General features: G+C 40.2%; 1 protein-coding gene across 1 annotated transcript in view; it reads right to left on the bottom strand.

Moving 5' to 3' along the window:
* LOC130275293 (uncharacterized) overlaps positions 1 to 3,856 on the bottom strand; it is a 97,421-nt gene extending 93,565 nt beyond the window's left edge. The window contains exon 1 of the mRNA XM_056523107.1: positions 3,486 to 3,856. Within this exon, the coding sequence (XP_056379082.1) occupies positions 3,486 to 3,547 (62 nt within the window). The 5' untranslated portion in view covers positions 3,548 to 3,856. The remainder of the gene's footprint in view (positions 1 to 3,485) is intronic.
* Between the last annotated feature and the right edge of the window lie 20,100 nt (positions 3,857 to 23,956).

Raw genomic sequence — 23,956 nt, 5'->3', positions numbered from 1 at the left:
CTGGCAGGGATTGGAGAGGGACAGGAATCAGAAGCATACAGTGGCTCTATAAGAGGAGGCTTGTGGACACATGCGGCCCCTATGGAACCCCACAGAAACTGCTGCAGAATGTGACAGTGCATGAAAGAAGGATATCCAGAGCCAACAGCGAGGCAGGGGAGCTGCACACACATCACAGTACTAGTAAGGAGTGGTACGTGCCACACGCTGTTACACTAAGGCAGGATAGACCAGACACAATCTGTTTACACAACCCTCAGAGCCACCATCGTTAGTTCTGCCAGATTCGATGAGATGACAAAGTGTCTATGCTGAACTATTCTTCCCATCAAAGCAACAGACACCATAAAGCAACTTGAGAGACATCATAACGAGCCTACGGCGTCCATCAGGCACCGCCGATCTGTTTGTCGCTCCAGAAATGCCATCATGGTTTGTGTTATAGTAGAAGCTATGATGATGGTGTGAACAGAGCCGTACTGCAGTAACATTGTATCTAATGATATTGGGCATTTAGGGGTTATGTAACGAGAACAGAGGGGGGCGCTCTATGTGCCGTAACTGATAGAAGACAGAATGAGATCACATTAGGAATCACGCTCACCTTAATTCCATACAACACAGATGCAGACTTGTAGAATATAACCGGGTGCAGCCTGTATCCACACATGAGACAACATTTTTGTTGCATTGACGGTACCAGAAAATCTGCTGTCAAAACCTAGAAATTCAGGGCCGAAATGTTGGGTTTTGAGAAAACATGGCTGTTGCTAGAGTGTATTGGGGTACTTCTGTGGAAATTTTTTTTTTTAAATCAACTGGTGCAAGAAACTTCCTGCATACAGATTTGTAAATTACTTCTATACCATAATGCCATCTGCCCCTAGGGTAACATCTGCCCTCATCACACCCCGTTACCACAACTTTTGGCATCACGAACAGGATACAGGTGTGCACCTGATGCGACAAGTCCTCCCCGAGTCTGAACTGTGTCCAGGGTTGTCAGAAAATCGCATGCCGATGCAAATAGAATTTGCAAAAACGTACCAAACCAGACTCTACTCTGGTTGACTTAAAAGGTTTTTTTAGATGTGGACAATGTCCGAATTGTAAATCCACGAGATTCGACAAGAGAACCGTGATGGTAAAATCTACAGTAAATGATTACACCTTTACTATTAAAGAATTTTTAAACTGTTCCAGTAAGGGGGTTAATTATCTAATTGAATGTCCATGTCACAAACAATACATAGGACGCACGTCACGTGCACTTAAAACACGCATTCTGGAGCATCGATACAACATCAAAAAACAAAATGATAAACACCCCTTATCGGCACATTTTAAATCTGTCCACCAAGGTAACCCTAACCTTTTAAGATATACGGCACTACAACTGATACACAAAGATTGGAGGGGAGGGAATTTTATTGGGAAAATGTCTAGGGCAGAATCTCGCAAGATATTCGAATTTGGGTCACTAGCCCCCAAGGGCTTGAATAAAGACCTGGAACTGTTCGGCTTTTTGGAATAAAGATGGGTGAGGTCCCTTTGGACGGCCCGTCGGGGTCTGGCTGTACTATCAGCACCCTGACGGACCCTTTATTGGGCCCTTGCCTTTATCCACACAACTCGGGTATTTATATCTCCATTGTCTATAACTTTTGTATGTCTTATGTACACTATCTAGTCCCTTTTTTTTATATATATTGCAACAGATATACTGACTGTAGGACACTTAGAGTATAGATACTTTTCTTCAGACACCTGGTCTCTAGTAATCCACAATCACCACATTTGCATATTAGGTTTCACCATCACAATTATACTCACAAGCAAAATATATATCCCATTTCACACTACACCAATATTTTAAATATTTGCATCATCATCAATATTTAAACTTTCACATAGTATTCATACTTTTATACAATTGTACACAGATACTATGATTTTATATTTATGGTCAATAATTGGCACACAATGAATTTACTTTATATATCTCAAACATTCCATTCACACAAAAAGACATCACTTTGTAATTCACTCACGTATATTATTTAATACAGGTCTTTTTTATTTTATTTTCAATGCATTACACAGCAGACTATATGTAATTCAAGACAGTCCTATTCATTTAGTACTGAGCTCTACTACTTTCATTCATAAATCTAACACCACTATTTTGTTTTGTTGACTTTGTTTACTCTGGATCTGATGTCACTAATTGATAGAGGAGGAGTTATATGTATAAAATACGACACAGTGACCCCCCATTACACTTATTCTTTGCTGCTGAAGAAAGGACTGAGAGAGTTCTGAAACGCGTCCAGCGTCCCCTCAATACCTATTGAGACCACCAGTATATTTGCCCTGCTTAAGTCAATAGCAGTCCGATACCGGACAATAAACTGTCAATCACCCGACACCCGGTGAAGGAGACATCCGCGCCTCGCTGCCACGAGGACGCCTCCGGCACATGTACGTGCGCATCCGCAGAACCGCTGCGACAACACCACCCGCAACCCACCATCTACCAACATCACCACTGTTGGAGACTGCCGAGTCTCCGGTGATGCTGCCGCTTACCAAGACAGCTACTCAGTGCTAATACACTGCAGGATTACACAGCTCATCAGGAGGAGATCGCAGCATCCCCGTGAAGTCCAGCGCATCAGTGTCCGGGAGCGGTGAGATACAAAGTATCATACAAATATGCATGCATATTAACAGTGACTGCACACTAGCTGTTCATGTTGAATATTGTCTACAAATATCAAGTTTATCTTCTACTTAAACATTGAAGTGCTTAAATAGCCGGACTCATCAGAACGGTTGCTATGGGTTACTAACCTTATGGTTGCCATTGGTTACCACAATACCAGAATCGGTCTATATGAGCAGGACTTTTTTATGAGAGGAGATTATTTACCATAGAGGATGGACTAAGACTCTCCCATCCAGATCCCTCTCTATATATATGTTTATGGTGGTCTCTATATTCTTATTTTATATCTTTTATAATTTTTTACAAGTATATTTTTATATTTTATATACTGTACTATACATATGCTATAGTTCTTAATAGTTGGTGCTGCGCCTACACAAGGGCCCTGTGAGACGCAGTTGCTGCTATTTACATTTTATCTAATATTCAATTGTCACATTATATACAATCAATAAATTGAAATATTACTTTAAACACAACCTGTCCAGTTGTCTCAAACCCTGAGCCCTAATATATATATTTCTACAGACAAACTACAATCTGACACCTTGGGTATAAGTGTCTAATTAGGTAGCCCGGGTTTATTTGGTGGGTAGTTAGACAAGAGCCTCTCCAACTCTTTTATACAAATAGAATTTGCGCCAGGAAGTGTACGGGACTGTCAGAGGAAAGTGTTTTACCCGAGGCACTTGTGAAATAGAGGGGGAATTGAAGAAAAGAATGTTATTTGGCATTGTGGATTGTAGAGAGTCAGTACCTGAAAAGGTTAAAGTGGTCTGGTGTTTCCCGCGCACGTGAGCGGTCGCAGCTCCGCCCCATCAGTCCCCAGCAGTGGCGCCTCTTCAGCACTGCGCAAGGAGGAACCAAAGAGCTGCCCTGTGGTGCACAGGGGAATATTTTGCCGACCAGACCAAAACAGGAAGTTCCATGGGTGCAGCCATATTGGAGGCTCTGGTTGCTGCGCTCGTCTCTGCTGTCATCTGTCAAGCATCCGCTGCAGCGCAGACTCTGCAAATACCAACGATTGTCAATATCCAGTCTCCGGTGCCGGTAGCTGTCAGCAGTAACCCATTAGTGTCCGCAGGCCTGGTCGCAAGTGAAATTACTACCAGGTGCCTGTGAAATAGAGGGGGAGAATCCATTACAGTACCCCCATCAGCCGAGCCAAAGCCGCTTCCATGCTACAGTAAGCATCTTAAAGGAAAATGCACCTCATTTCCCTTAAAAAGACAGTGCACTCAAAAATCAACAGGATGTCAGAACCCAGCTCTCCAGATCAACCTGGCGACAGGGCCCCTTCTTTTCCAGCAATGAGGTCATCACCTGCCCCAGCAGCCAGGATCTTGCCAGCCCTGCCTGCAGTCAGCGTCAACAGTCCTGGTTCCAGTGTCTGCACCAGTATTTATGGGGAACCGTGTCCTCCTTACCTACAATGGAGACCCATTCACTCTGAGGGATTTTAATGAAAGGATCCAGGATCCGTCTGTATGTTACTCTTTCCCTCCTAACCAACAGGTGCAATTGCTCACAGGACAACTACAGGGACCAGCGTCAGAGGAAGTCCGCACCTGCCCAGCCTCCGAGAAGGTGACTGTAGAGCAGATCTTTGAAGGACTGTACCAGGTATTTGAGTCACATTCTCCATCAGAGGTAGGTCTCCGGCTGTATTAAAGGCGACAGAAGCCAGGTGAGACATTGGGAGCGTATGCTGTAACCCTACAGAATGCCCTAGAGACTGTCCAAAAATTAGATGGTATAACCCCCGAGCAGGACAATAGGGATATAATGGACAGATTTATTGATGGGGCCCTTAATAAGTTGGACAAAGTTCAGCTGAGAATGTTAGCGGTTCAAAACCCCAACATGTCAATCCCCGCTTTCAAAAGACTGGCTATCCAAGTGATTGAGTCCGGGACTGAGTTAAAGGGAGTTTGTACACCCCTTACACTCATTCAAGAGCCACTAGGGGCGGTAGCAAGATCTACACCACCACCATCACCAGCCCCCGCCCCAATGTCCTCTAATTTCCCAGTCACCGCAGCCTCAGACTTACAGAGTGTTAGTCAGGACATTGAACAACTGACTAAGGCTGTGAAGGAACTTGCCAACCGAGCCGCTCCACCTGACCGTGAACTGCCCCTACCTAGAAAACCTGCCCCTCCTCCTGCTCCCTGCAATTTCAATTACCGCAATCCTCTGCCCAATAGACCTTTGGGGACTCAAAGACCCTTTTGCACTTACTGTAATAAGTCAGGACATTGAAGAATGCTGTGCTGGGATTTAAACTGATTTCCCCTGAGGTCATGGACCGGCCCTCAGGAAATCAGTCATCAGGTCCAATCCCCGACTCCCAATCCCCAGGACTCTCACTTTATGTCGCCTCCTGCTCCTATGTAAAAATTATTGTAGAAGGTGTACAGTTGGAGGGGTTGATAGATACAGGGTCACAAGTGTCTACTATACCTAAAAGTGTTGGGATGTTAGTTTATTGTGTGAATCGGGGGATGATAACTTCAGAGTAGTTGAGGGTAATGGGCAACCAGTCCCCAGACATGGATACTGGGAGCCAACCATTCAGTTGGGAGAGCATGTACTTAGCAGGCAGGGAGTGATTGTAAATAATGTGACAGATAAGAAGTCTGCTGAGTTTATATTGAGGATGAACATTATGAAGAATTGTTTCACTGAACTGTTAGATGCCTTGTATGCCTCTCTCCCATACATGTCCCCGTCAGGCCAGTGGGCTGCGCATCACCACTTGAAAATTCTACGGGCGGAGAAGAAGTTTGCCAACAAGCATGGTGAAATCTGCAGAGTACGAGTTCAAGACATCAGGTCGGTGACCTTGCAACCCAACACGGAGACCAATATCTGGTGTCGTGCACGTCCTGGAGTCAAGAATAATGAATCAAGCTCTGCTGGAACCTATGCAATTGGAAGATTATCCTCTTGTTCGAGCTGTGAGAAGCCTTGTCATTGTCACCAACGGGAGAGTCCCGGTGCGGTTAGTAAACCTGTCTGATTCTGCTACTGTCTTACTCAAATACACCCCTGTAGCCCAGCTGTACCTCCTAGAGTTGAAGGACATTGTGACAGAATGTCTGGTGGCCCGACAGCATGCAGCTCAAGTGGCCGAAGGATCCAGTGTGAACCTTCCAGAGCCCTGGTGGGCTCCAGTTTGGAGATGACACTACCCCAAGGGACCAAGTCAATGGAATCACCAATGTCGCCAAGAGGTACCATGAGGCTTTCTGCAAGCACCCCACAGACTTCAGGTAGACGTCAATGATCCAGCACCGTATCCTCAGAGGCAACAGCCCGACTATCAAGGAAAGGCAACGTCCAGTCGCACCAGGCATGTATCAGACTGTCAAGAAGATGCTGGCTGACATGAAAGAGGCAGACATGATCCAGGAGAGTCAGATCCCCTGGGCAGCGCCACTTGTCCGGGTCAAGAAGAAATACGGAACCATCCGCTTCTGTGTCGACTACAGGAAGCGGAATAAGGTCACACACAAGGACGCCTACCCGTTGCCAAGGATCGAGGAGTCACTCACAGCCCTCGCATCTCCTGCTTACTTCTCCACCCTGGACTTAACCAGCGGATACTGGCAAGTACCCATGGCCATGGAGGACCGTGAAAAGACTGCCTTTGTGACACCCATAGGACTGTTCGAGTTTAAGAGTATGCGGTTTGGGCTGTGGAATACCCCTGCTATGTTCTAGCGTCTGATGGAAAGATGCCTAGGCCATCTGAATTTTCAAAGTGTCCTATTGTACCTGGACGATGTCATTGTGTATTCCAAGTCTTACCTGGAACACCCCAGTCATCTGTCAGACGTCCTTCAAGTTCTAATCAAGCATGGATTGAAGATTAAACCGTCAAAGTGTCATCTGCTCAAAACCTCAAGTCCATTACTTGGGTCATGTTGTCAGCGCAGAGGGAGTCCAACCCAACCCTGAAAAGGTGGAAGTTGTCAAGAATTGGCCTACCCCGCTCACAGTGAAAGATGTCAGGAGCTTCCTGGGATATGCCGCTTCATTCCCCACTTCGCCCAGATTGCAGAACCCCTTAGAGTTCTCATACGGGGTATGGCGAAGGAGAACTACAATGGAAGACTGCCTATTGAGAGGGCCGAAGAGCAAGAGACAACATTCTGAGTTCTTAACCCCTTGGGGACGGAGCCCATTATGACCCTAAGGATGGGAGAATTTTTTTTTTCAAATCTGACCTCTATCACTTTATGCATTAATAACTCTGGGATGCTTTTACTTATAAATTTGATTCCAAGATATTTTTTTTTTCGTGACATATTCTACTTTATGTTAGTGGCAAATTTTCATTGATACTTTGTGACGTATTCTACTTTATGTTAGTGGTAAATTTTCGTTGATCATTTCTTGGTGAAAAATGCCAAAATTTTATGAAAAAATAGAAAATTTTGAATTTTTCTAACTTTGAAGCTCTCTGCTTGTAAGGAAAATAGACATTCCAAATAAATTATATATTGATTCACATATATAATATGTCTACATTATGTTTGCATCATAAAGTTGAGATGTTTTTACTTTTGGAAGACATCAGAGGCTTTAAAGTTCAGCAGCAATTTTCAAATTTTTCACAAAATTTCCAAAATCAAAATTTTTCAGAGACCAGTTCAGTTGTGAAGTGGATTTGAAGCATCTTCATACTAGAAATACCCCATAAATGACCCCATTATAAAAACTGCACCCCTCAGAAGGAGAAAATTGAAATCTTTTTTACACAGTTTGCAGTTTTTTACACAGCGTAATGGGAGAAAATGCCCCTCCAAAATTTGTAACCCCCTCTCTTCTGAGGATGGAAATACCCCATGTGTGGACGTAAAATGTTCTGCGGGTGAACTACAATGCTCAAAAGAGAAGGAGTCACATTTGGCTTTTGGAAATTTAGCTGAAATGGCTTTTGGTGGGCATGTCGCATTTAGGAAGCCCCTATGATGCTAGAACAGCAAAAAAAACACAAGGCATACTATTTTGGAAACTACACCCTTCAAGGAATGTGACAAGGAGTACATTGAGCCTTAACACCCCACAGGTGTTTGACGACTTTTTGTTAAAGTTGGATGTGTAAATGAAAAAAAAAAAAATTCTCTCAAACGCAGTTTTTTCCCCAAATTTTACATTTTTAAAAGTAGTAATAGGAGAAAATGCCCCCCAAAATTAGTAACCCCATCTCTTCTGAATATGGAAATACCCCATGTGTGCTCAGAAGAGAAGGACCGCCATTGAGCTTTTGGAGAGAGAATTTGTTTGAAATGGTAGTCTGGGGCAATGTGCGTGTACAAAGCCCCCCGTGGTGCCAGAACAGTGGACCCCCCCACATATGACCCCATTTTGGAAACTAAACCCCTCAAAGAATGTAATAAGGGGTACAATGAGCATTTACACCCCACTGGCGTTTGACAGATCTTTGAAACAGTGGGCTGTGCAAATGAAAAATTACATTTTTCATTTTCACGGACCACTGTTCCAAAAATCTGTCAGACACCTGTGGGGTGTAAATGCTCACTATACCCCTTATTACATTCTGTGAGGGGTGTACTTTCCAAACTGGGGTCCATTGATCTAGCACTATGGGGTCTTTGTAAACACTCGTGGCCTTCAATTCCAGACACATTCTCTCTCCAAAATCCCAATGGCGCTCTTTCTCTTCTGAGCTTTGTAGTTCACCCGCAGAGCACGTTACATCCACATATGGGGTATGTTCTTACTCAGAAGAAATGGGGTTACAAATTTTGTGAGGCTTTTTTCCTATTTTCCCCTGTGAAAATGAAAAATTTGGGGTAACACCAGCATTTTAGTGAAAAAAAAATTATTTTCATTTTCCCATCCAAATTTAATGAAAATTCGTCAATCACCTGTGGGGTGTTCAGGCGCACTATACCCCTTGTTACGTTCCATGAGGGGTGTAGTTTACAAAATGGGGTCACACGTGGGTATTTTTTTTTTTTGCGTTTATGTCAGAACCACTGTAAAATCAGCCACCCCTGTGCAAATCACCAATTTAGGCCTCAAATGTACATAGTGCGCTCTCACTCCTGGGCCTTGTTGTGCGTCCACAGAGCATTTTACGCCCACATATGGGGTATTTCCGTACTCAGGAGAAAAAGCGTTACAAATTTTGGTGGTCTTTTTTTCCTTTTACAGCTTGTGAAAATAAAAAGTATGGGGCAACACCAGCATGTTAGTGTAAAAATGTTTATTTTTTAACACTAGCAGGCTGGTGTAGCCCCCAACTTTACCCTTTCATAAGGTGTAAAAGGAGAAAAAGCCCCCCAAACTTTGTAAAGCAATTGCTCCTGAGTACAGAAATACCCCATATGTGGTCCTAAATACGACAGGGCTCCGAAGTAAGTGAGCACCATGCGCATTTGAGGACTGCTTTAGGGAGGGACAGTGTAAGGGGGTGTATATGTGGTGTCCCGGTACCGCATCCTATACTGTACATGTATATGGGTCCCCATAGCCAGAGTCCCTAGGACGTCAGGGTCCTTCTTATCTAGTCCGCCCCTTATCACCTCTCATCTAAGGATTAGTAGATCTAATAGTTTATTCAAGATTTATATAAATACTAGCTGAGTACCCGGCGTTGCCCGGTTTTTCCTTCCTAATCCTTTTTGGGGAGGAAAATAAACAAAGGAGGAAGCTTTTGACTTCATATGCAGTCCTCATATATTGTTGTCATATCCCAACCCCACATCCCGACCTCCTGTCCCGACCTCCTATCCCATCCTCCTATCCCATCCTCGACCTCCTATCCCGACCTCCTATCCCACGTTCCTATCCCGTCCTCATATCCCGTCCTCCTATCTTATCCCGACATCCTATCCCGACCTCCTATCCCATCCTCCTATCCCGACCTCCTTTCCTGTCCTCATATCTCGACCTCCTTTCCCGTCCTCATATCTTGACCTCCTATCCCGACCTCCAATCTCCAGTTCCTATCCCGTCCTCATATCCCGTTCTCCTATCCTATCCCGACCTCCTATCCCGTCCTCCTATCCCGTCCTCCTATCCCGACCTCCTATCCCGTCCTCCTATCCCGACCTCCTATCCCGACCTCCTATCCCGTCCTTCTATCTCCAATTCCTATCCAGTCCTCATATCCCGTCCTCCCATCTTATCTCGACATCCTATCCCGTCCTCCTATCCCGATCTCATATCTCGACCTCATATCCAGTCCTCATATCCAGTCCTCCCATCCCGTCCTCATATCCCGACCCGTAATATGTGACCAGGTAATGAAATAGCTCCAGCCTAACGGAAATTATATGGGAACATACATTTCCCATTGATTTGCATGGGACTTTAAAAAAAAAAAAACCTGACCCTCACAAATGGGGGTAGTTAAGGGTTAAATTAACTATGCTATATTTTAAGTGGGTATATAAGTAACATGTGACCAAGTATTATGGAAATATCTCCAGCCATTTGGAAGTTATGCAGTAACATATATTTCCCATTGACTTGTATGAGACTTTAAACATAAGCCCCGCCCCTGGCAAATGGGGGTGAGTAAGGGTTAAATTACCTATCCTATGTTTGTTGGTGACATATAAGTAACATGTGACCAAGTTTTTGTGGAACATACACACATATATACATATATACACATATATGCACACACATACATACACACATACATACATATATACATATATACATACATACATACATACACACACATACATACATACACATACACACACACATACATACACACATACATACATATATACACACATACATACATACATACATATATACACACATACACACATACATACACACATACACACATACACATACACATACATACATACATATATACACACACATACATTGAGTTTTATATATATAAATAAATGTACAAATGTATATAAGTGGTTAATAACCTGTACGGAGCGTGGCAGGACCTGCGGGTCATGTGATCGGGTAAACTCTATGGTTTTTGCTTAAGGACCTTTGGAGGTCCCTGTGAAGTATTGCACCCATCATTCCTTGTAACGGTGAGTGACATATTCGGACCAATTAAAAACGGCCCTGCCCATATAAGGGCGCGGCGGCCATAGCTCGCTCTCTTGTTCCCGGGCTTTGGTGAGAGAAGGATCTGCGCTGCTGTCAGTGAGTTTTAGGCCTGAGCCCTGCGGCAACGGCTGATCATTACCAAAACGTGAGTGTATCAATCCCTAAACACTCTGCAAGACCACCGGACCTTATCTATCCCCTAAATCCGGACAGATCTTCGCAATTAACCCTAAATTCAGAGACTTATAACACAAGTCAAGGTCCGCAACAACTGTCAGTCACTGAAGTGTATAGAGACTGTATTGATGAGACTGTTACTATTCATTGGATGTACCGCATGCCTTTAAGTAAAGTTTATTCAAGTTCAAGTTCAGCTACCTTGTGGACCTTCAGTCATTATTTGCATGCACCTATCGTTACTGGGAAGGGCGGCGATAGGCCGGAGAATTATCTCAGCATACTAGCCCTCAGCCTGGCGTCACGAACAATAGGGTTAACCTTAACCCCTGATATACTGAAGCAATACCCTAACTACATTATCCCTACCCCAGAGGCCTACCACATATATGTAGTGTTTTACCTTTTATTATGTGTTAGTGTAGTGTTTTTAGGATACATTAATACTGGCGGGGGGTTACGGACAGTTTCCCGCTAGGAGTTTGTACTGCGGCGTAAGATTTGCCGCAGCTCAAACTTGAAGCAGGAAACGCAAACGCACTGTAGACCCGCCCGTGTGAATGTACCCTGTACATTCACATGGGGGGGGCAAACCTCCAGCTGTTGGAAAACTACAACTCCAAGCATGTACTGACAGACCGTACATGCTGGGAGTTGTACTTTTGCAAGATCTGGAGGGCCACAGTTTAGAGACCATTGCACAGTGATCTCCAAACTGTAGCCCTCCAGCTGTTGCAAAACTACAAATCCCAGCATGCCCAATCAGCATACAGCTGTATGGGCATGCTGGAGGAACTGATCGTTAACCCCCCCACCCCCCACTCCCACTATTGGTTGTCGCTTCTGAACAACCAATAGCAGGGATAGGAGGGGTGGCACCCCTGCCACCTCACTCCTATCCCTTCAGGGGGATCGTGGGTGTCTTGGACAACCCCGATCCCCCTTATTTTCCAGGTCACCGTATCATCCAGAATCAGCGCAAACCGTCAAGCTGAGGTGATCGGAAATGCGGAGGGGTACAGGTACACCCTCTGTCCTTAAGTGACAGGACGAGAGGGCGTATCCATACGCCCTCCGTCCCCAACAAGTTAAACGTTTGCTAATGGAGCCCCCCATCTTGGCATCTCCAGACTACAGTTAGCTGTTCCAGCTATATACTGATGCCAGTTTCGAGGGTCTGGGAGCGAGTAATTGCCCATGCCAGTCGTAACCTGCGAGGAGCGGAGAAGAACGAGGCCAATTACAGCTCATTCAAGTTGGAACTTCTCTCCCTGGTGTGGGCCGTGACCGAAAAGTTCAAGGACTATTTGGCTGACACGCCATTTACCATCTACACGGATGATAACCCATTGGCCCACCTGAACACTGCCAAGTTGGGTGCCATGGAGCAGCATTGGCCGTCAAGATTCACCATCAAGTACAGAAGCGACAAGTTGAATGTCAATGCCTCGGATGACCCCCGGTGAAGAGCCCCCTGTCGAAGACGTGTGGGAAGACGTGGAGATGCCCCCATTTTATCAATGGTTTGTGGTGACGGCTGATATGACGGTAAAAGCTCATGTAGGTGTTCACATGTTTTGGTCAGAACTATTTCATTTCACAGAACTATTTTGGCGCAGATTGGCGTTCAGGCCGCGTATCTTTTTAGATACATATAAAACTTCAGATTCTTAAAGGGGTGCTGTCACTTTAGAAAAACTTTTGACATGTTGTAGTGCAGTGTTTCCCAACCATGGTGCCTCCAGCTGTTGCAAAACTACAACTCCCAGCATACCCGGACAGCCGTTGGCTGTCCGGGCATGCTGGGAGTAGTAGTTTTGCAACAGCTGGAGGCACCCTGGTTGGGAAACACTGTTGTAGAGACACGTAAAAAGTTTTGATCCATTGGGGTCTGAGTGTTTATTCCCCAAACCACTCACTATAAGGAGCCCAAATAAGAGGGAGCGAAGTGCTAAGAGACCCCGACCGATCTAAACTCGTCCCCTATCTCTAGAAGTCGGGTTTCCTTTAAATGATTCTTTCAATTTATATAAAATTTGCAGCAAGAGTTTGCTCCGAATTCCTGCAAGAAAGCGCCAATATAGCCTTCTATCCAGTATATAGCCTTCTATCCAGTATATAACATTCTATCCAGTATATAGCCTTCTATCCAGTATATAGCCTTCTATCCAGTATATAGCCTTCTATCCAGTATATAACATTCTATCCAGTATATAGCCTTCTATCCAGTATATAGCCTTCTATCCAGTATATAACATTCTATCCAGTATATAGCCTTCTATCCAGTATATAACATTCTATCCAGTATATAGTCTTCTATCCAGTATATAACATTCTATACAGTATATTTATTGTCTTCTATCCAGTATATAGTCTTCTCTCCAGTATATAGTCTTCTCTCCAGTATATGGCCTTCTATACAGTATATAACATTCTATACATTATATAGTCTTCTATACAGTATATTTATTGTCTTCTCTCCAGTATATAGTCTTCTCTCCAGTATATAGTCTTCTATCCAGTATATAGTCTTCTATCCAGTATATAGTCTTCCACATAGTATACAGCCATCTCTCTCTCTCTCTCTACATATATATATATATATATATATATATATATAAATCCTTCTATACGGTATATACAGCCGCACATATATATAATATAAATCCTTCTATACGGTATATACAGCCGCACATATATATAGTATAAATCCTTCTATAGGGTATATACAGCCGCACATATATATAGTATAAATCCTTCTATACGGTATATACAGCCGCACACATATATATATATATATATATATATATATATATATATATATATATATATAGTATAAATCCTTCTATACGGTATATACAGCCGCACATATATATATCATATCAATCCTTCTATACGGTATATACAGCCGCACATATATATATAGTATAAATCCTTCTATACGGTATATACAGCCGCACATATATATAGTATAAATCCTTCTATACGGTAAATACAGCCGCAAATCTATATATATTATAAATCCTTCTATACGGTATATACAGCCGCACATATATATAGTATAAATCCTTCTATACGGTAAATACAGCCGCAAATCTATATACCGTATATTATAAATCCTTCTATAGGGTATATACAGCCGCACATATATATAGTATAAATCCTTCCATACGGTATATACAGCCGCACATATATATATATATATATATATATATATTTATAGTATAAATCCATCTATACGTATATACAGCCGCACATATATATATTATAAATCCTTCTATACGGTATATGCAGCCGCACATATGTATAGTATAAATCCTTCTATCTGGTATATACAGCCGCACATATATATATAGTATAAATCCTTCTATACGGTATATACAGCCGCACATATATATATAGTATAAATCCTTCTATACGGTATATACAGCCGCACATATATATATAGTATAAATCCTTCTATACGGTATATACAGCCGCACATATATATATTATAAATCCTTCTATACGGTATATACAGCCGCACATATATATATTATAAATCCTTCTATACGGTATATACAGCCGCACATATATATATTATAAATCCTTCTATACGGTATATACAGCCGCACATATATATATAGTATAAATCCTTCTATACGGTATATACAGCCGCACATATATATATAGTATAAATCCTTCTATACGGTATATGCAGCCGCACATATGTATAGTATAAATCCTTCTATCTGGTATATACAGCCGCACATATATATAGTATAAATCCTTCTATACGGTATATACAGCCGCACATATATATAGTATAAATCCTTCTATACAGTATATACAGCCGCACATATATATATAGTATAAATCCTTCTATACGGTATATACAGCCGCACATATATATATTATAAATCCTTCTATACGGTATATACAGCCGCACATATATATAGTATAAATCCTTCTATACGGTATATACAGCCGCACATATATATATAGTATAAATCCTTCTATACGGTATATACAGCCGCACATATATATATAGTATAAATCCTTCTATACGGTATATACAGCCGCACATCTATATATATATATATATATATATATATATATATATATATAGTATAAATCCTTCTATATGGTATATACAGCCGCACATATATATATAGTATAAATTCTTCTATACGGTATATACAGCCGCACATATATATATATAGTATAAATCCTTCTATACGGTATATACAGCCGCACATATATATAGTATAAATCCTTCTATACGGTATATACAGCCGCACATCTATATATATATATATATATATATATATATATATATATATATATAGTATAAATCCTTCTATATGGTATATACAGCCGCACATATATATATAGTATAAATTCTTCTATACGGTATATACAGCCGCACATATATATATAGTATAAATCCTTCTATACGGTATATACAGCCGCACATATATATAGTATAAATCCTTCTATACGGTATATACAGCCGCACATATATATATATAGTATAAATCCTTCTATACGGTATATACAGCCGCACATATGTATAGTAGAAATCCTTTTATACGGTATATACAGCCGCACATATATATATATATATAGTATAAATCCTTCTATACGGTATATACAGCCGCACATATATATATATATATAGTATAAATCCTTCTATACAGTATATACAGTCGCACATATATATATCGTATAAATCCTTCTATACGGTATATACAGCCGCACATATATATATATAGTATAAATCCTTCTATACGGTATATACAGCCGCACATATATATAGTATAAATCCTTCTATACGGTATATACAGCCGCACATATATAGTATAAATCCTTCTATACGGTATATACAGCCGCACATATATATAGTATAAATCCTTCTATACGGTATATACAGCCGCACACATATATATATATAGTATAAATTCATCTATACGGTATATACAGCCGCACATATATATAGTATAAATCCTTCTATACGGTATATACAGCCGCACACATATATATATATAGTATAAATCCTTCTATACAGTATATACAGCCGCACATATATATATTGTATAAATCCTTCAATACGGTATATACAGCCGCACATATATATAGTATAAATCCTTCTATACGGTATATACAGCCGCACATATATATAGTATAAATCCTTCTATAGGGTATATACAGCCGCACATATATAGTATAAATCCTTCTATACGGTATATACAGCCGCACATATATAGTATAAATCCTTCTATACGGTATATACAGCCGCACATATATATAGTATAAATCCTTCTATACGGTATATACAGCCGCACACATATATATATATAGTATAAATCCTTCTATACAGTATATACAGCCGCACATATATATATTGTATAAATCCTTCAATACGGTATATACAGCCGCACATATATATAGTATAAATCCTTCTATACGGTATATACAGCCACACATATATATAGTATAAATCCTTCTATACAGTATATACAGCCGCACATATATATAGTATAAATCCTTATATACAGTATATACAGCCGCACATATATATATATATATATATATATATATATATATATATAGTATAAATCCTTCTATACGGTATATACAGCCGCACATATATAGTATAAATCCTTCTATACGGTATATACAGCCGCACATATATATAGTATAAATCCTTCTATACGGTATATACAGCCGCATATATATATAGTATAAATCCTTCTATACGGTATATACAGCCGCACATATATATATAGTATAAATCCTTCTATACGGTATATACAGCCGCACATATATATAGTATAAATCCTTCTATACGGTATATACAGCCGCACATATATATAGTATAAATCCTTCTATACGGTATATACAGCCGCACATATATATATAGTATAAATCCTTCTATAGGGTATATACAGCCGCACATATATAGTATAAATCCTTCTATACGGTATATACAGCCGCACACATATATATATATATATATATATATATATATAGTATAAATCCTTCTATACAGTATATACAGCCGCACATATATATAGTATAAATCCTTCTATATGGTATATACAGCCGCACATATATATATATATAGTATAAATCCTTCTATACGGTATATACAGCCGCACACATATATATATATATATATATATATAGTATAAATCCTTCTATACGGTATATACAGCCGCACATATATATATAGTATAAATCCTTCTATAGGGTATATACAGCCGCACATATATATATAGTATAAATCCTTCTATAGGGTATATACAGCCGCACATATATAGTATAAATCCTTCTATACGGTATATACAGCCGCACACATATATATATATATATATATATATATATATATATAGTATAAATCCTTCTATACAGTATATACAGCCGCACATATATATAGTATAAATCCTTCTATACGGTATATACAGCCGCACATATATATATATAGTATAAATCCTTCTATACGGTATATACAGCCGCACACATATATATATATATATATATATAGTATAAATCCTTCTATACGGTATATACAGCCGCACATATATATATAGTATAAATCCTTCTATACAGAATATACAGCCGCACATATATATATATATATATATATATATATATAGTATAAATCCTTCTATACGGTATATACAGCCGCACATATATATATATATATAGTATAAATCCTTCTATACGGTATATACAGCCGCACATATATATAGTATAAATCCTTCTATACGGTATATACAGCCGCACATATATATAGTATAAATCCTTCTATAGGGTATATACAGCTGCACATATATAGTATAAATCCTTCTATACGGTATATACAGCCGCACATATATATATAGTATAAATCCTTCTATACGGTATATACAGCCGCACATATATATAGTATAAATCCTTCTATACGGTATATACAGCCGCACATATATATATATTATAAATCCTTCTATACGGTATATACAGCCGCACATATATATATTATAAATCCTTCTATACGGTATATACAGCCGCACATATATATATTATAAATCCTTCTATACGGTATATACAGGGTGCAGTCTGTGTATATCTCACCTGGTCGCCTGCCTCCGGGTCGTCTGCATTTCTCGGCTCTTTCGTGTCTCACCTGAGATCAGGTTCTGTCCTCGCTCAGGTAACACTGTCTGGTATCTAAGCATTAATGGTGAAAGCTTCCCGTATACTCAGCGGTATTATACGACAGGTAAACAAAGGACACCAGGTAAGTGTTTCCTTGTCACCGGAGCGTCCACCTTAATCCTACACATGGAATGTTCTTAACCCCTTAAGGACCAGGGGGTTTTCCGTTTTTGCATTTTCATTTTTTCCTTCTTACCTTTAAAAAATCATAACCCTTTCAATTTTGCACCTAAAAATCCATATGATGCTTATTTTTGCGCCACCAATTCTACTTTGCAGTGACATCAGTCATTTTACCAAAAAATCCACGGTGAAACGGAAAGAAAAATCATTGTGCAACAAAATTGAAGAAAAACACAATTTTGTAACTTTTGGGGGCTTCCGTTTCTACGCAGTAAATTTTTCGGTAAAAATGACGCTTTCTCTTTATTCTGTAGGTCCATGCGATTAAAATGATCCAATACAGGAATATGGGTCACTACTGTGGTAGATGTAACAATGACATTGGCTAATCCCTCAACACTGATGGTAAAATTGAGACATTCGCCAGTTTATCCTTATATGAAGGACATACCAGAGCCCGCACACCAACGCCAAGGTTTATCAAAATGGCGCGGGACCTAACGCTAACCTACCTGTGCGTGATAAGCAAAACAGGGGCCAGTGGGCAATTACGGCAGCATTCGGTCGACTCACAGCCTCCCCCCAGGTACCCTCCAGTGTGGCTGAGCACACAGGCAGTGGGAGGGGGAGGCAAGCTGTAAGCCCCACCTGAGTTGGCTAATATGGGCCCATGGCCTCACAGGTGCTACCGTAATGCTGCCCGGAAGACATACAAGGTGCATCACATATGGAGTTTACACACCTCCAAGTAAAATGATTCCCTACTTATATAGGTGATTTTGTCGGACTTCTGGAAAAAATAATCACACATGCAGGAAAATGTATACGTTTAAAATTGTCATCTTCAGACCCCTATAACTTTTTATTTTTCCGCGTCCGGGACGGTATAAGGGTTAATTTTGCAACATGATCTGAAGTTTTTAACGGTACCATTTTTATATATTGATCGGACTTTTTGATCACTTTTTATACATTTTTTCATGATATAAAAAGTGACCAAAAATACTAGTTTGGACTTTTTTTGCGCGTACGCCATTGACGTGCAGTTTAATTAATGACATATTTTTATAATTCGGACATTTCCACACACAGCAATACCACATATGTTTATTTTTATTCTTATTTACACAGATTTTTTTTTATGGGAAAGGGGGGTGATTCAAACTTTTATTAGGGATCTTTATTAGCTTCTTTTTTTTTTTTTACTTTTTTTTGTAGTGTTATAGCTCCCTTAGGGGGCTATAACACTGCACACACTGATCTCTTACACTGATCATTATTATCCCATAGGAGACTATAACACTGCACACACTGATCTCTTACACTGATCATTATTATCCCATAGGAGGCTATAACACTGCACACACTGATCTCTTATACTGATCATTATTATCCCATAGGAGGCTATAACACTGCACACACTGATCTCTTACACTGATCATTATTATCCCATAGGAGACTATAACACTGCACACACTGATCTCTTACACTGATCATTAGTATCCCATAGGAGGCTATAACACTGCACACACTGATCTCTTACACTGATCATTATTATCCCATAGGAGGCTATAACACTGCACACACTGATCTCTTACACTGATCATTATTATCCCATAGGAGACTATAACACTGCACACACTGATCATTGTTATCCCATAAGAGACTATAACACTACACACACTGATCATTGCTATCCCATAGGAGACTATAACACTGCACACACTGATCATTGTTATCCCAGAGGAGACTATAACACTGAACACACTGATCATTGTTTTCTCAAAAGGAGACTATAACACTGCACACACTGATCATTGTTATCCCATAGGAGATTATAACACTGCACACACTGATCATTGTTATCCCATAGGAGACTATAACACTGCACACACTGATCATTGTTTTCCTATAGGAGACGATAACACTGCATACACTGAGCATTGTTATCCCATAGGAAACTATAACACTGCACACACTGATCATTGTTATCCCACAGGAGATAAATAACACTGCACACACTGATCATTTGTTATCCCATAGGAGACCATAACACTGCACACACTGATCATTGTTATCCCATAGGAGACTATAACACTGCACACACTGATCATTGTTATCCCATAGGAGAATAAAACACTGCACACACTGGTCATTTTTATCCCATAGGAGACTATAACACTGCACACACTGATCATTGTTATCCCATAGGGGGCTATACCACTGCACACACTGATCATTATAATCCCATATGAGACTATAACACTGCACACACTGATCATCGTTATCCCATAGGAGACTATAACACTGCAAACACTGATCATTGTTATCCCATAGGAGACCATAACACTGCACACACTGATCATTGTTATTCTATAGGATACTATAACACTGCACACACTGATCTCTTACGCTGAACATTGTTATCCAATAAGAGACTATAACACTGCACACACTGATCATTGTTATCCCATAGGAGAATATAGCATTGCACACACTGATCATTGTTATCTCATAGGAGACTATAACACTGCACACAGTGATCATTGTTATCCCATAGGAGACTATAACACTGCACACACTGAACATTGCTATCCCATAGGAGACTATAACACTGGACACACTGATCATTGTTATCCAGGAGGAGACTATAACACTGCACAAACTGATCATTGATATCCCCTTATAGACTATAACACCACACACACTGATCATTGTTATCCCAGAGGAGACAATAACACTGCACACACTGATCATTGATATCCCATAAGAGACTATAACACTGCACACACTGATCATTGTTATCTCATAGGAGACTAAAACACTGCACACACTGATCATTGTTTTCCTGATAGGAGACTATAACACTGCACACACTGATCATTGTTATCCCATAGGAGACTATAACATTGCACACACTGATCATTGTTATCTCATAGGAGACTAAAACACTGCACACACTGATCATTGTTTTCCTGATAGGAGACTATAACACTGCATACACTGATCATTGTTATCCCATAGGAGACTATAACACTGCACACACTGATCATTTGTTATCCCATAGGAGACCATAACACTGCACACACTGATCACTGTTATCCCATAGGAGACTATAACACTGCACACACTGATCATTGTTATCCCATAGGAGAATATAACACTGCACACACTGGTCACTGTTATCCCATAGGAGACTATAACACTGCACACACTGATCATTGTTATCCCATAGGGGGCTATACCACTGCACACACTGATCGTTATAATCCCATATAAGACTATAACACTGCACACACTGATCATTGTTATCCCATAGGAGACTATAACACTGCACACACTGATCATTGTTATCCCATAGGAGACCATAACACTGCACACACTGATCATTGTTATTCTATAGGATACTATAACACTGCACACACTGATCTCTTACACTGAACATTGTTATCCCATAAGAGACTATAACACTGCACACATTGATCATTGTTATCCCATAGGAGAATATAATATTGCACACACTGATCATTGTTATCTCATAGGAGACTATAACACTGCACACACTGATCATTGTTTTCCCAAAGGAGACTATAACACTGCACAAACTGATCATTTTTACCCATAGAAGACTATAACACTGCACAAACTGATCATTGTTATCTCATAGGAGACTATAACACTGCAGACACTGATCATTGTTATCCCATAGGAGACTATAACACTGCACACACTGATCATTGTTATCCCGTAGGAACACAAGGGTCATTTTGATCCCAGAGGAGACTATAACACTGCACACACTGATCATTGTTATCCCATAGGAGACCATAACACTGCACACACTCATCATTGCTATTCTATATGATACTATAACACTGCACACACTGATCTCTTACACTGAACATTGTTATCCCATAAGAGACTATAACACTGCACACACTGATCATTGTTATCCCATAGGAGTCCATAACACTGCACACACTCATCATTGCTATTCTATATGATGCTATAACACTGCACACACTGATCATTGTTATCTCATAGGAGACTAAAACACTGCACACACTGATCATTGTTTTCCTGATAGGAGACTATAATATTGCACACACTGATCATTATCTCATAGGAGACTATATCACTGCACACTCTGATCATTGTTTTCCCATAGGAGACTATAACACTGCACACACTGATCATTGTTATCCCATAGGAGACCATAACACTGCACACACTGATCATTGTTATTCTATAGGGTACTATAACACTGCACACACTGATCTCTTACACTGAACATTGTTTTCCCATAAGAGACTATAACACTGCACACATTGATCATTGTTATCCCATAGGAGAATATAATATTGCACACGCTGATCATTGTTATCTCATAGGATACTATAACACTGCACACACTGATCATTGTTTTCCCAAAGGAGACTATAACACTGCACAAACTGATCATTTTTACTCATAGAAGACTATAACACTGCACAAACTGATCATTGTTATCTCATAGGAGACTATAACACTGCAGACACTGATCATTGTTATCCCATAGGAGACTATAACACTGCACACACTGATCATTGTTATCCCATAGGAGACTAACACTGCACACACTGATCATTGCTATCCCATAGGAGACTATAAAACTGCACACACTGATCATTGTTATCCCATAGGAGAATATAACACTGCACACAAGGGTCATTTTGATCCCAGAGGAGACTATAACACTGCACACACTGATCATTGTTATCCCATAGGAGACCATAACACTGCACACACTCATCATTGCTATTCTATATGATACTATAACACTGCACACACTGATCTCTTACACTGAACATTGTTATCCCATAAGAGACTATAACACTGCACACATTGATCATTGTTATCCCATAGGAGAATATAAAATTGCACACACTGATCATTGTTATCTCATAGGAGACTATAACACTGCACACACTGATCATTGTTATCCCATAGGAGACCATAACACTGCACACACTCATCATTGCTATTCTATATGATGCTATAACACTGCACACACTGATCATTGTTATCTCATAGGAGACTAAAACACTGCACACACTGATCATTGTTTTCCTGATAGGAGACTATAACACTGCACACACTGATCATTGTTATCCCATAGGAGACTATAACATTGCACACACTGATCATTGTTTTCCCATAGGATACTATAACACTGCATACACTGATCATTGTTATCCCATAGGAGACTATAACACTGCAGACACTGAACATTGTTATCCCATAGGAGACTATAACACTGCACACACTGATCATTTGTTATCCCATAGGAGACCATAACACTGCACACACTGATCACTGTTATCCCATAGGAGACTATAACACTGCACACACTGATCATTGTTATCCCATAGGAGAATATAACACTGCACACACTGGTCATTTTTATCCCATAGGAGACTATAACACTGCACACACTGATCATTGTTATCCCATAGGGGGCTATACCACTGCACACACTGATCGTTATAATCCCATATAAGACTATAACACTGCACACACTGATCATTGTTATCCCATAGGAGACTATAACACTGCACACACTGATCATTGTTATCCCATAGGAGACCATAACACTGCACACACTGATCATTGTTATTCTATAGGATACAGGGGGATATG

This window comes from Hyla sarda, chromosome 6 (genome assembly GCF_029499605.1).
Source record: "Hyla sarda isolate aHylSar1 chromosome 6, aHylSar1.hap1, whole genome shotgun sequence".
Lineage (NCBI taxonomy): Eukaryota > Metazoa > Chordata > Amphibia > Anura > Hylidae > Hyla > Hyla sarda.
Note: the sequence above shows the minus strand (reverse complement) of the source record. Positions and strands in the feature narration are given on the sequence as shown.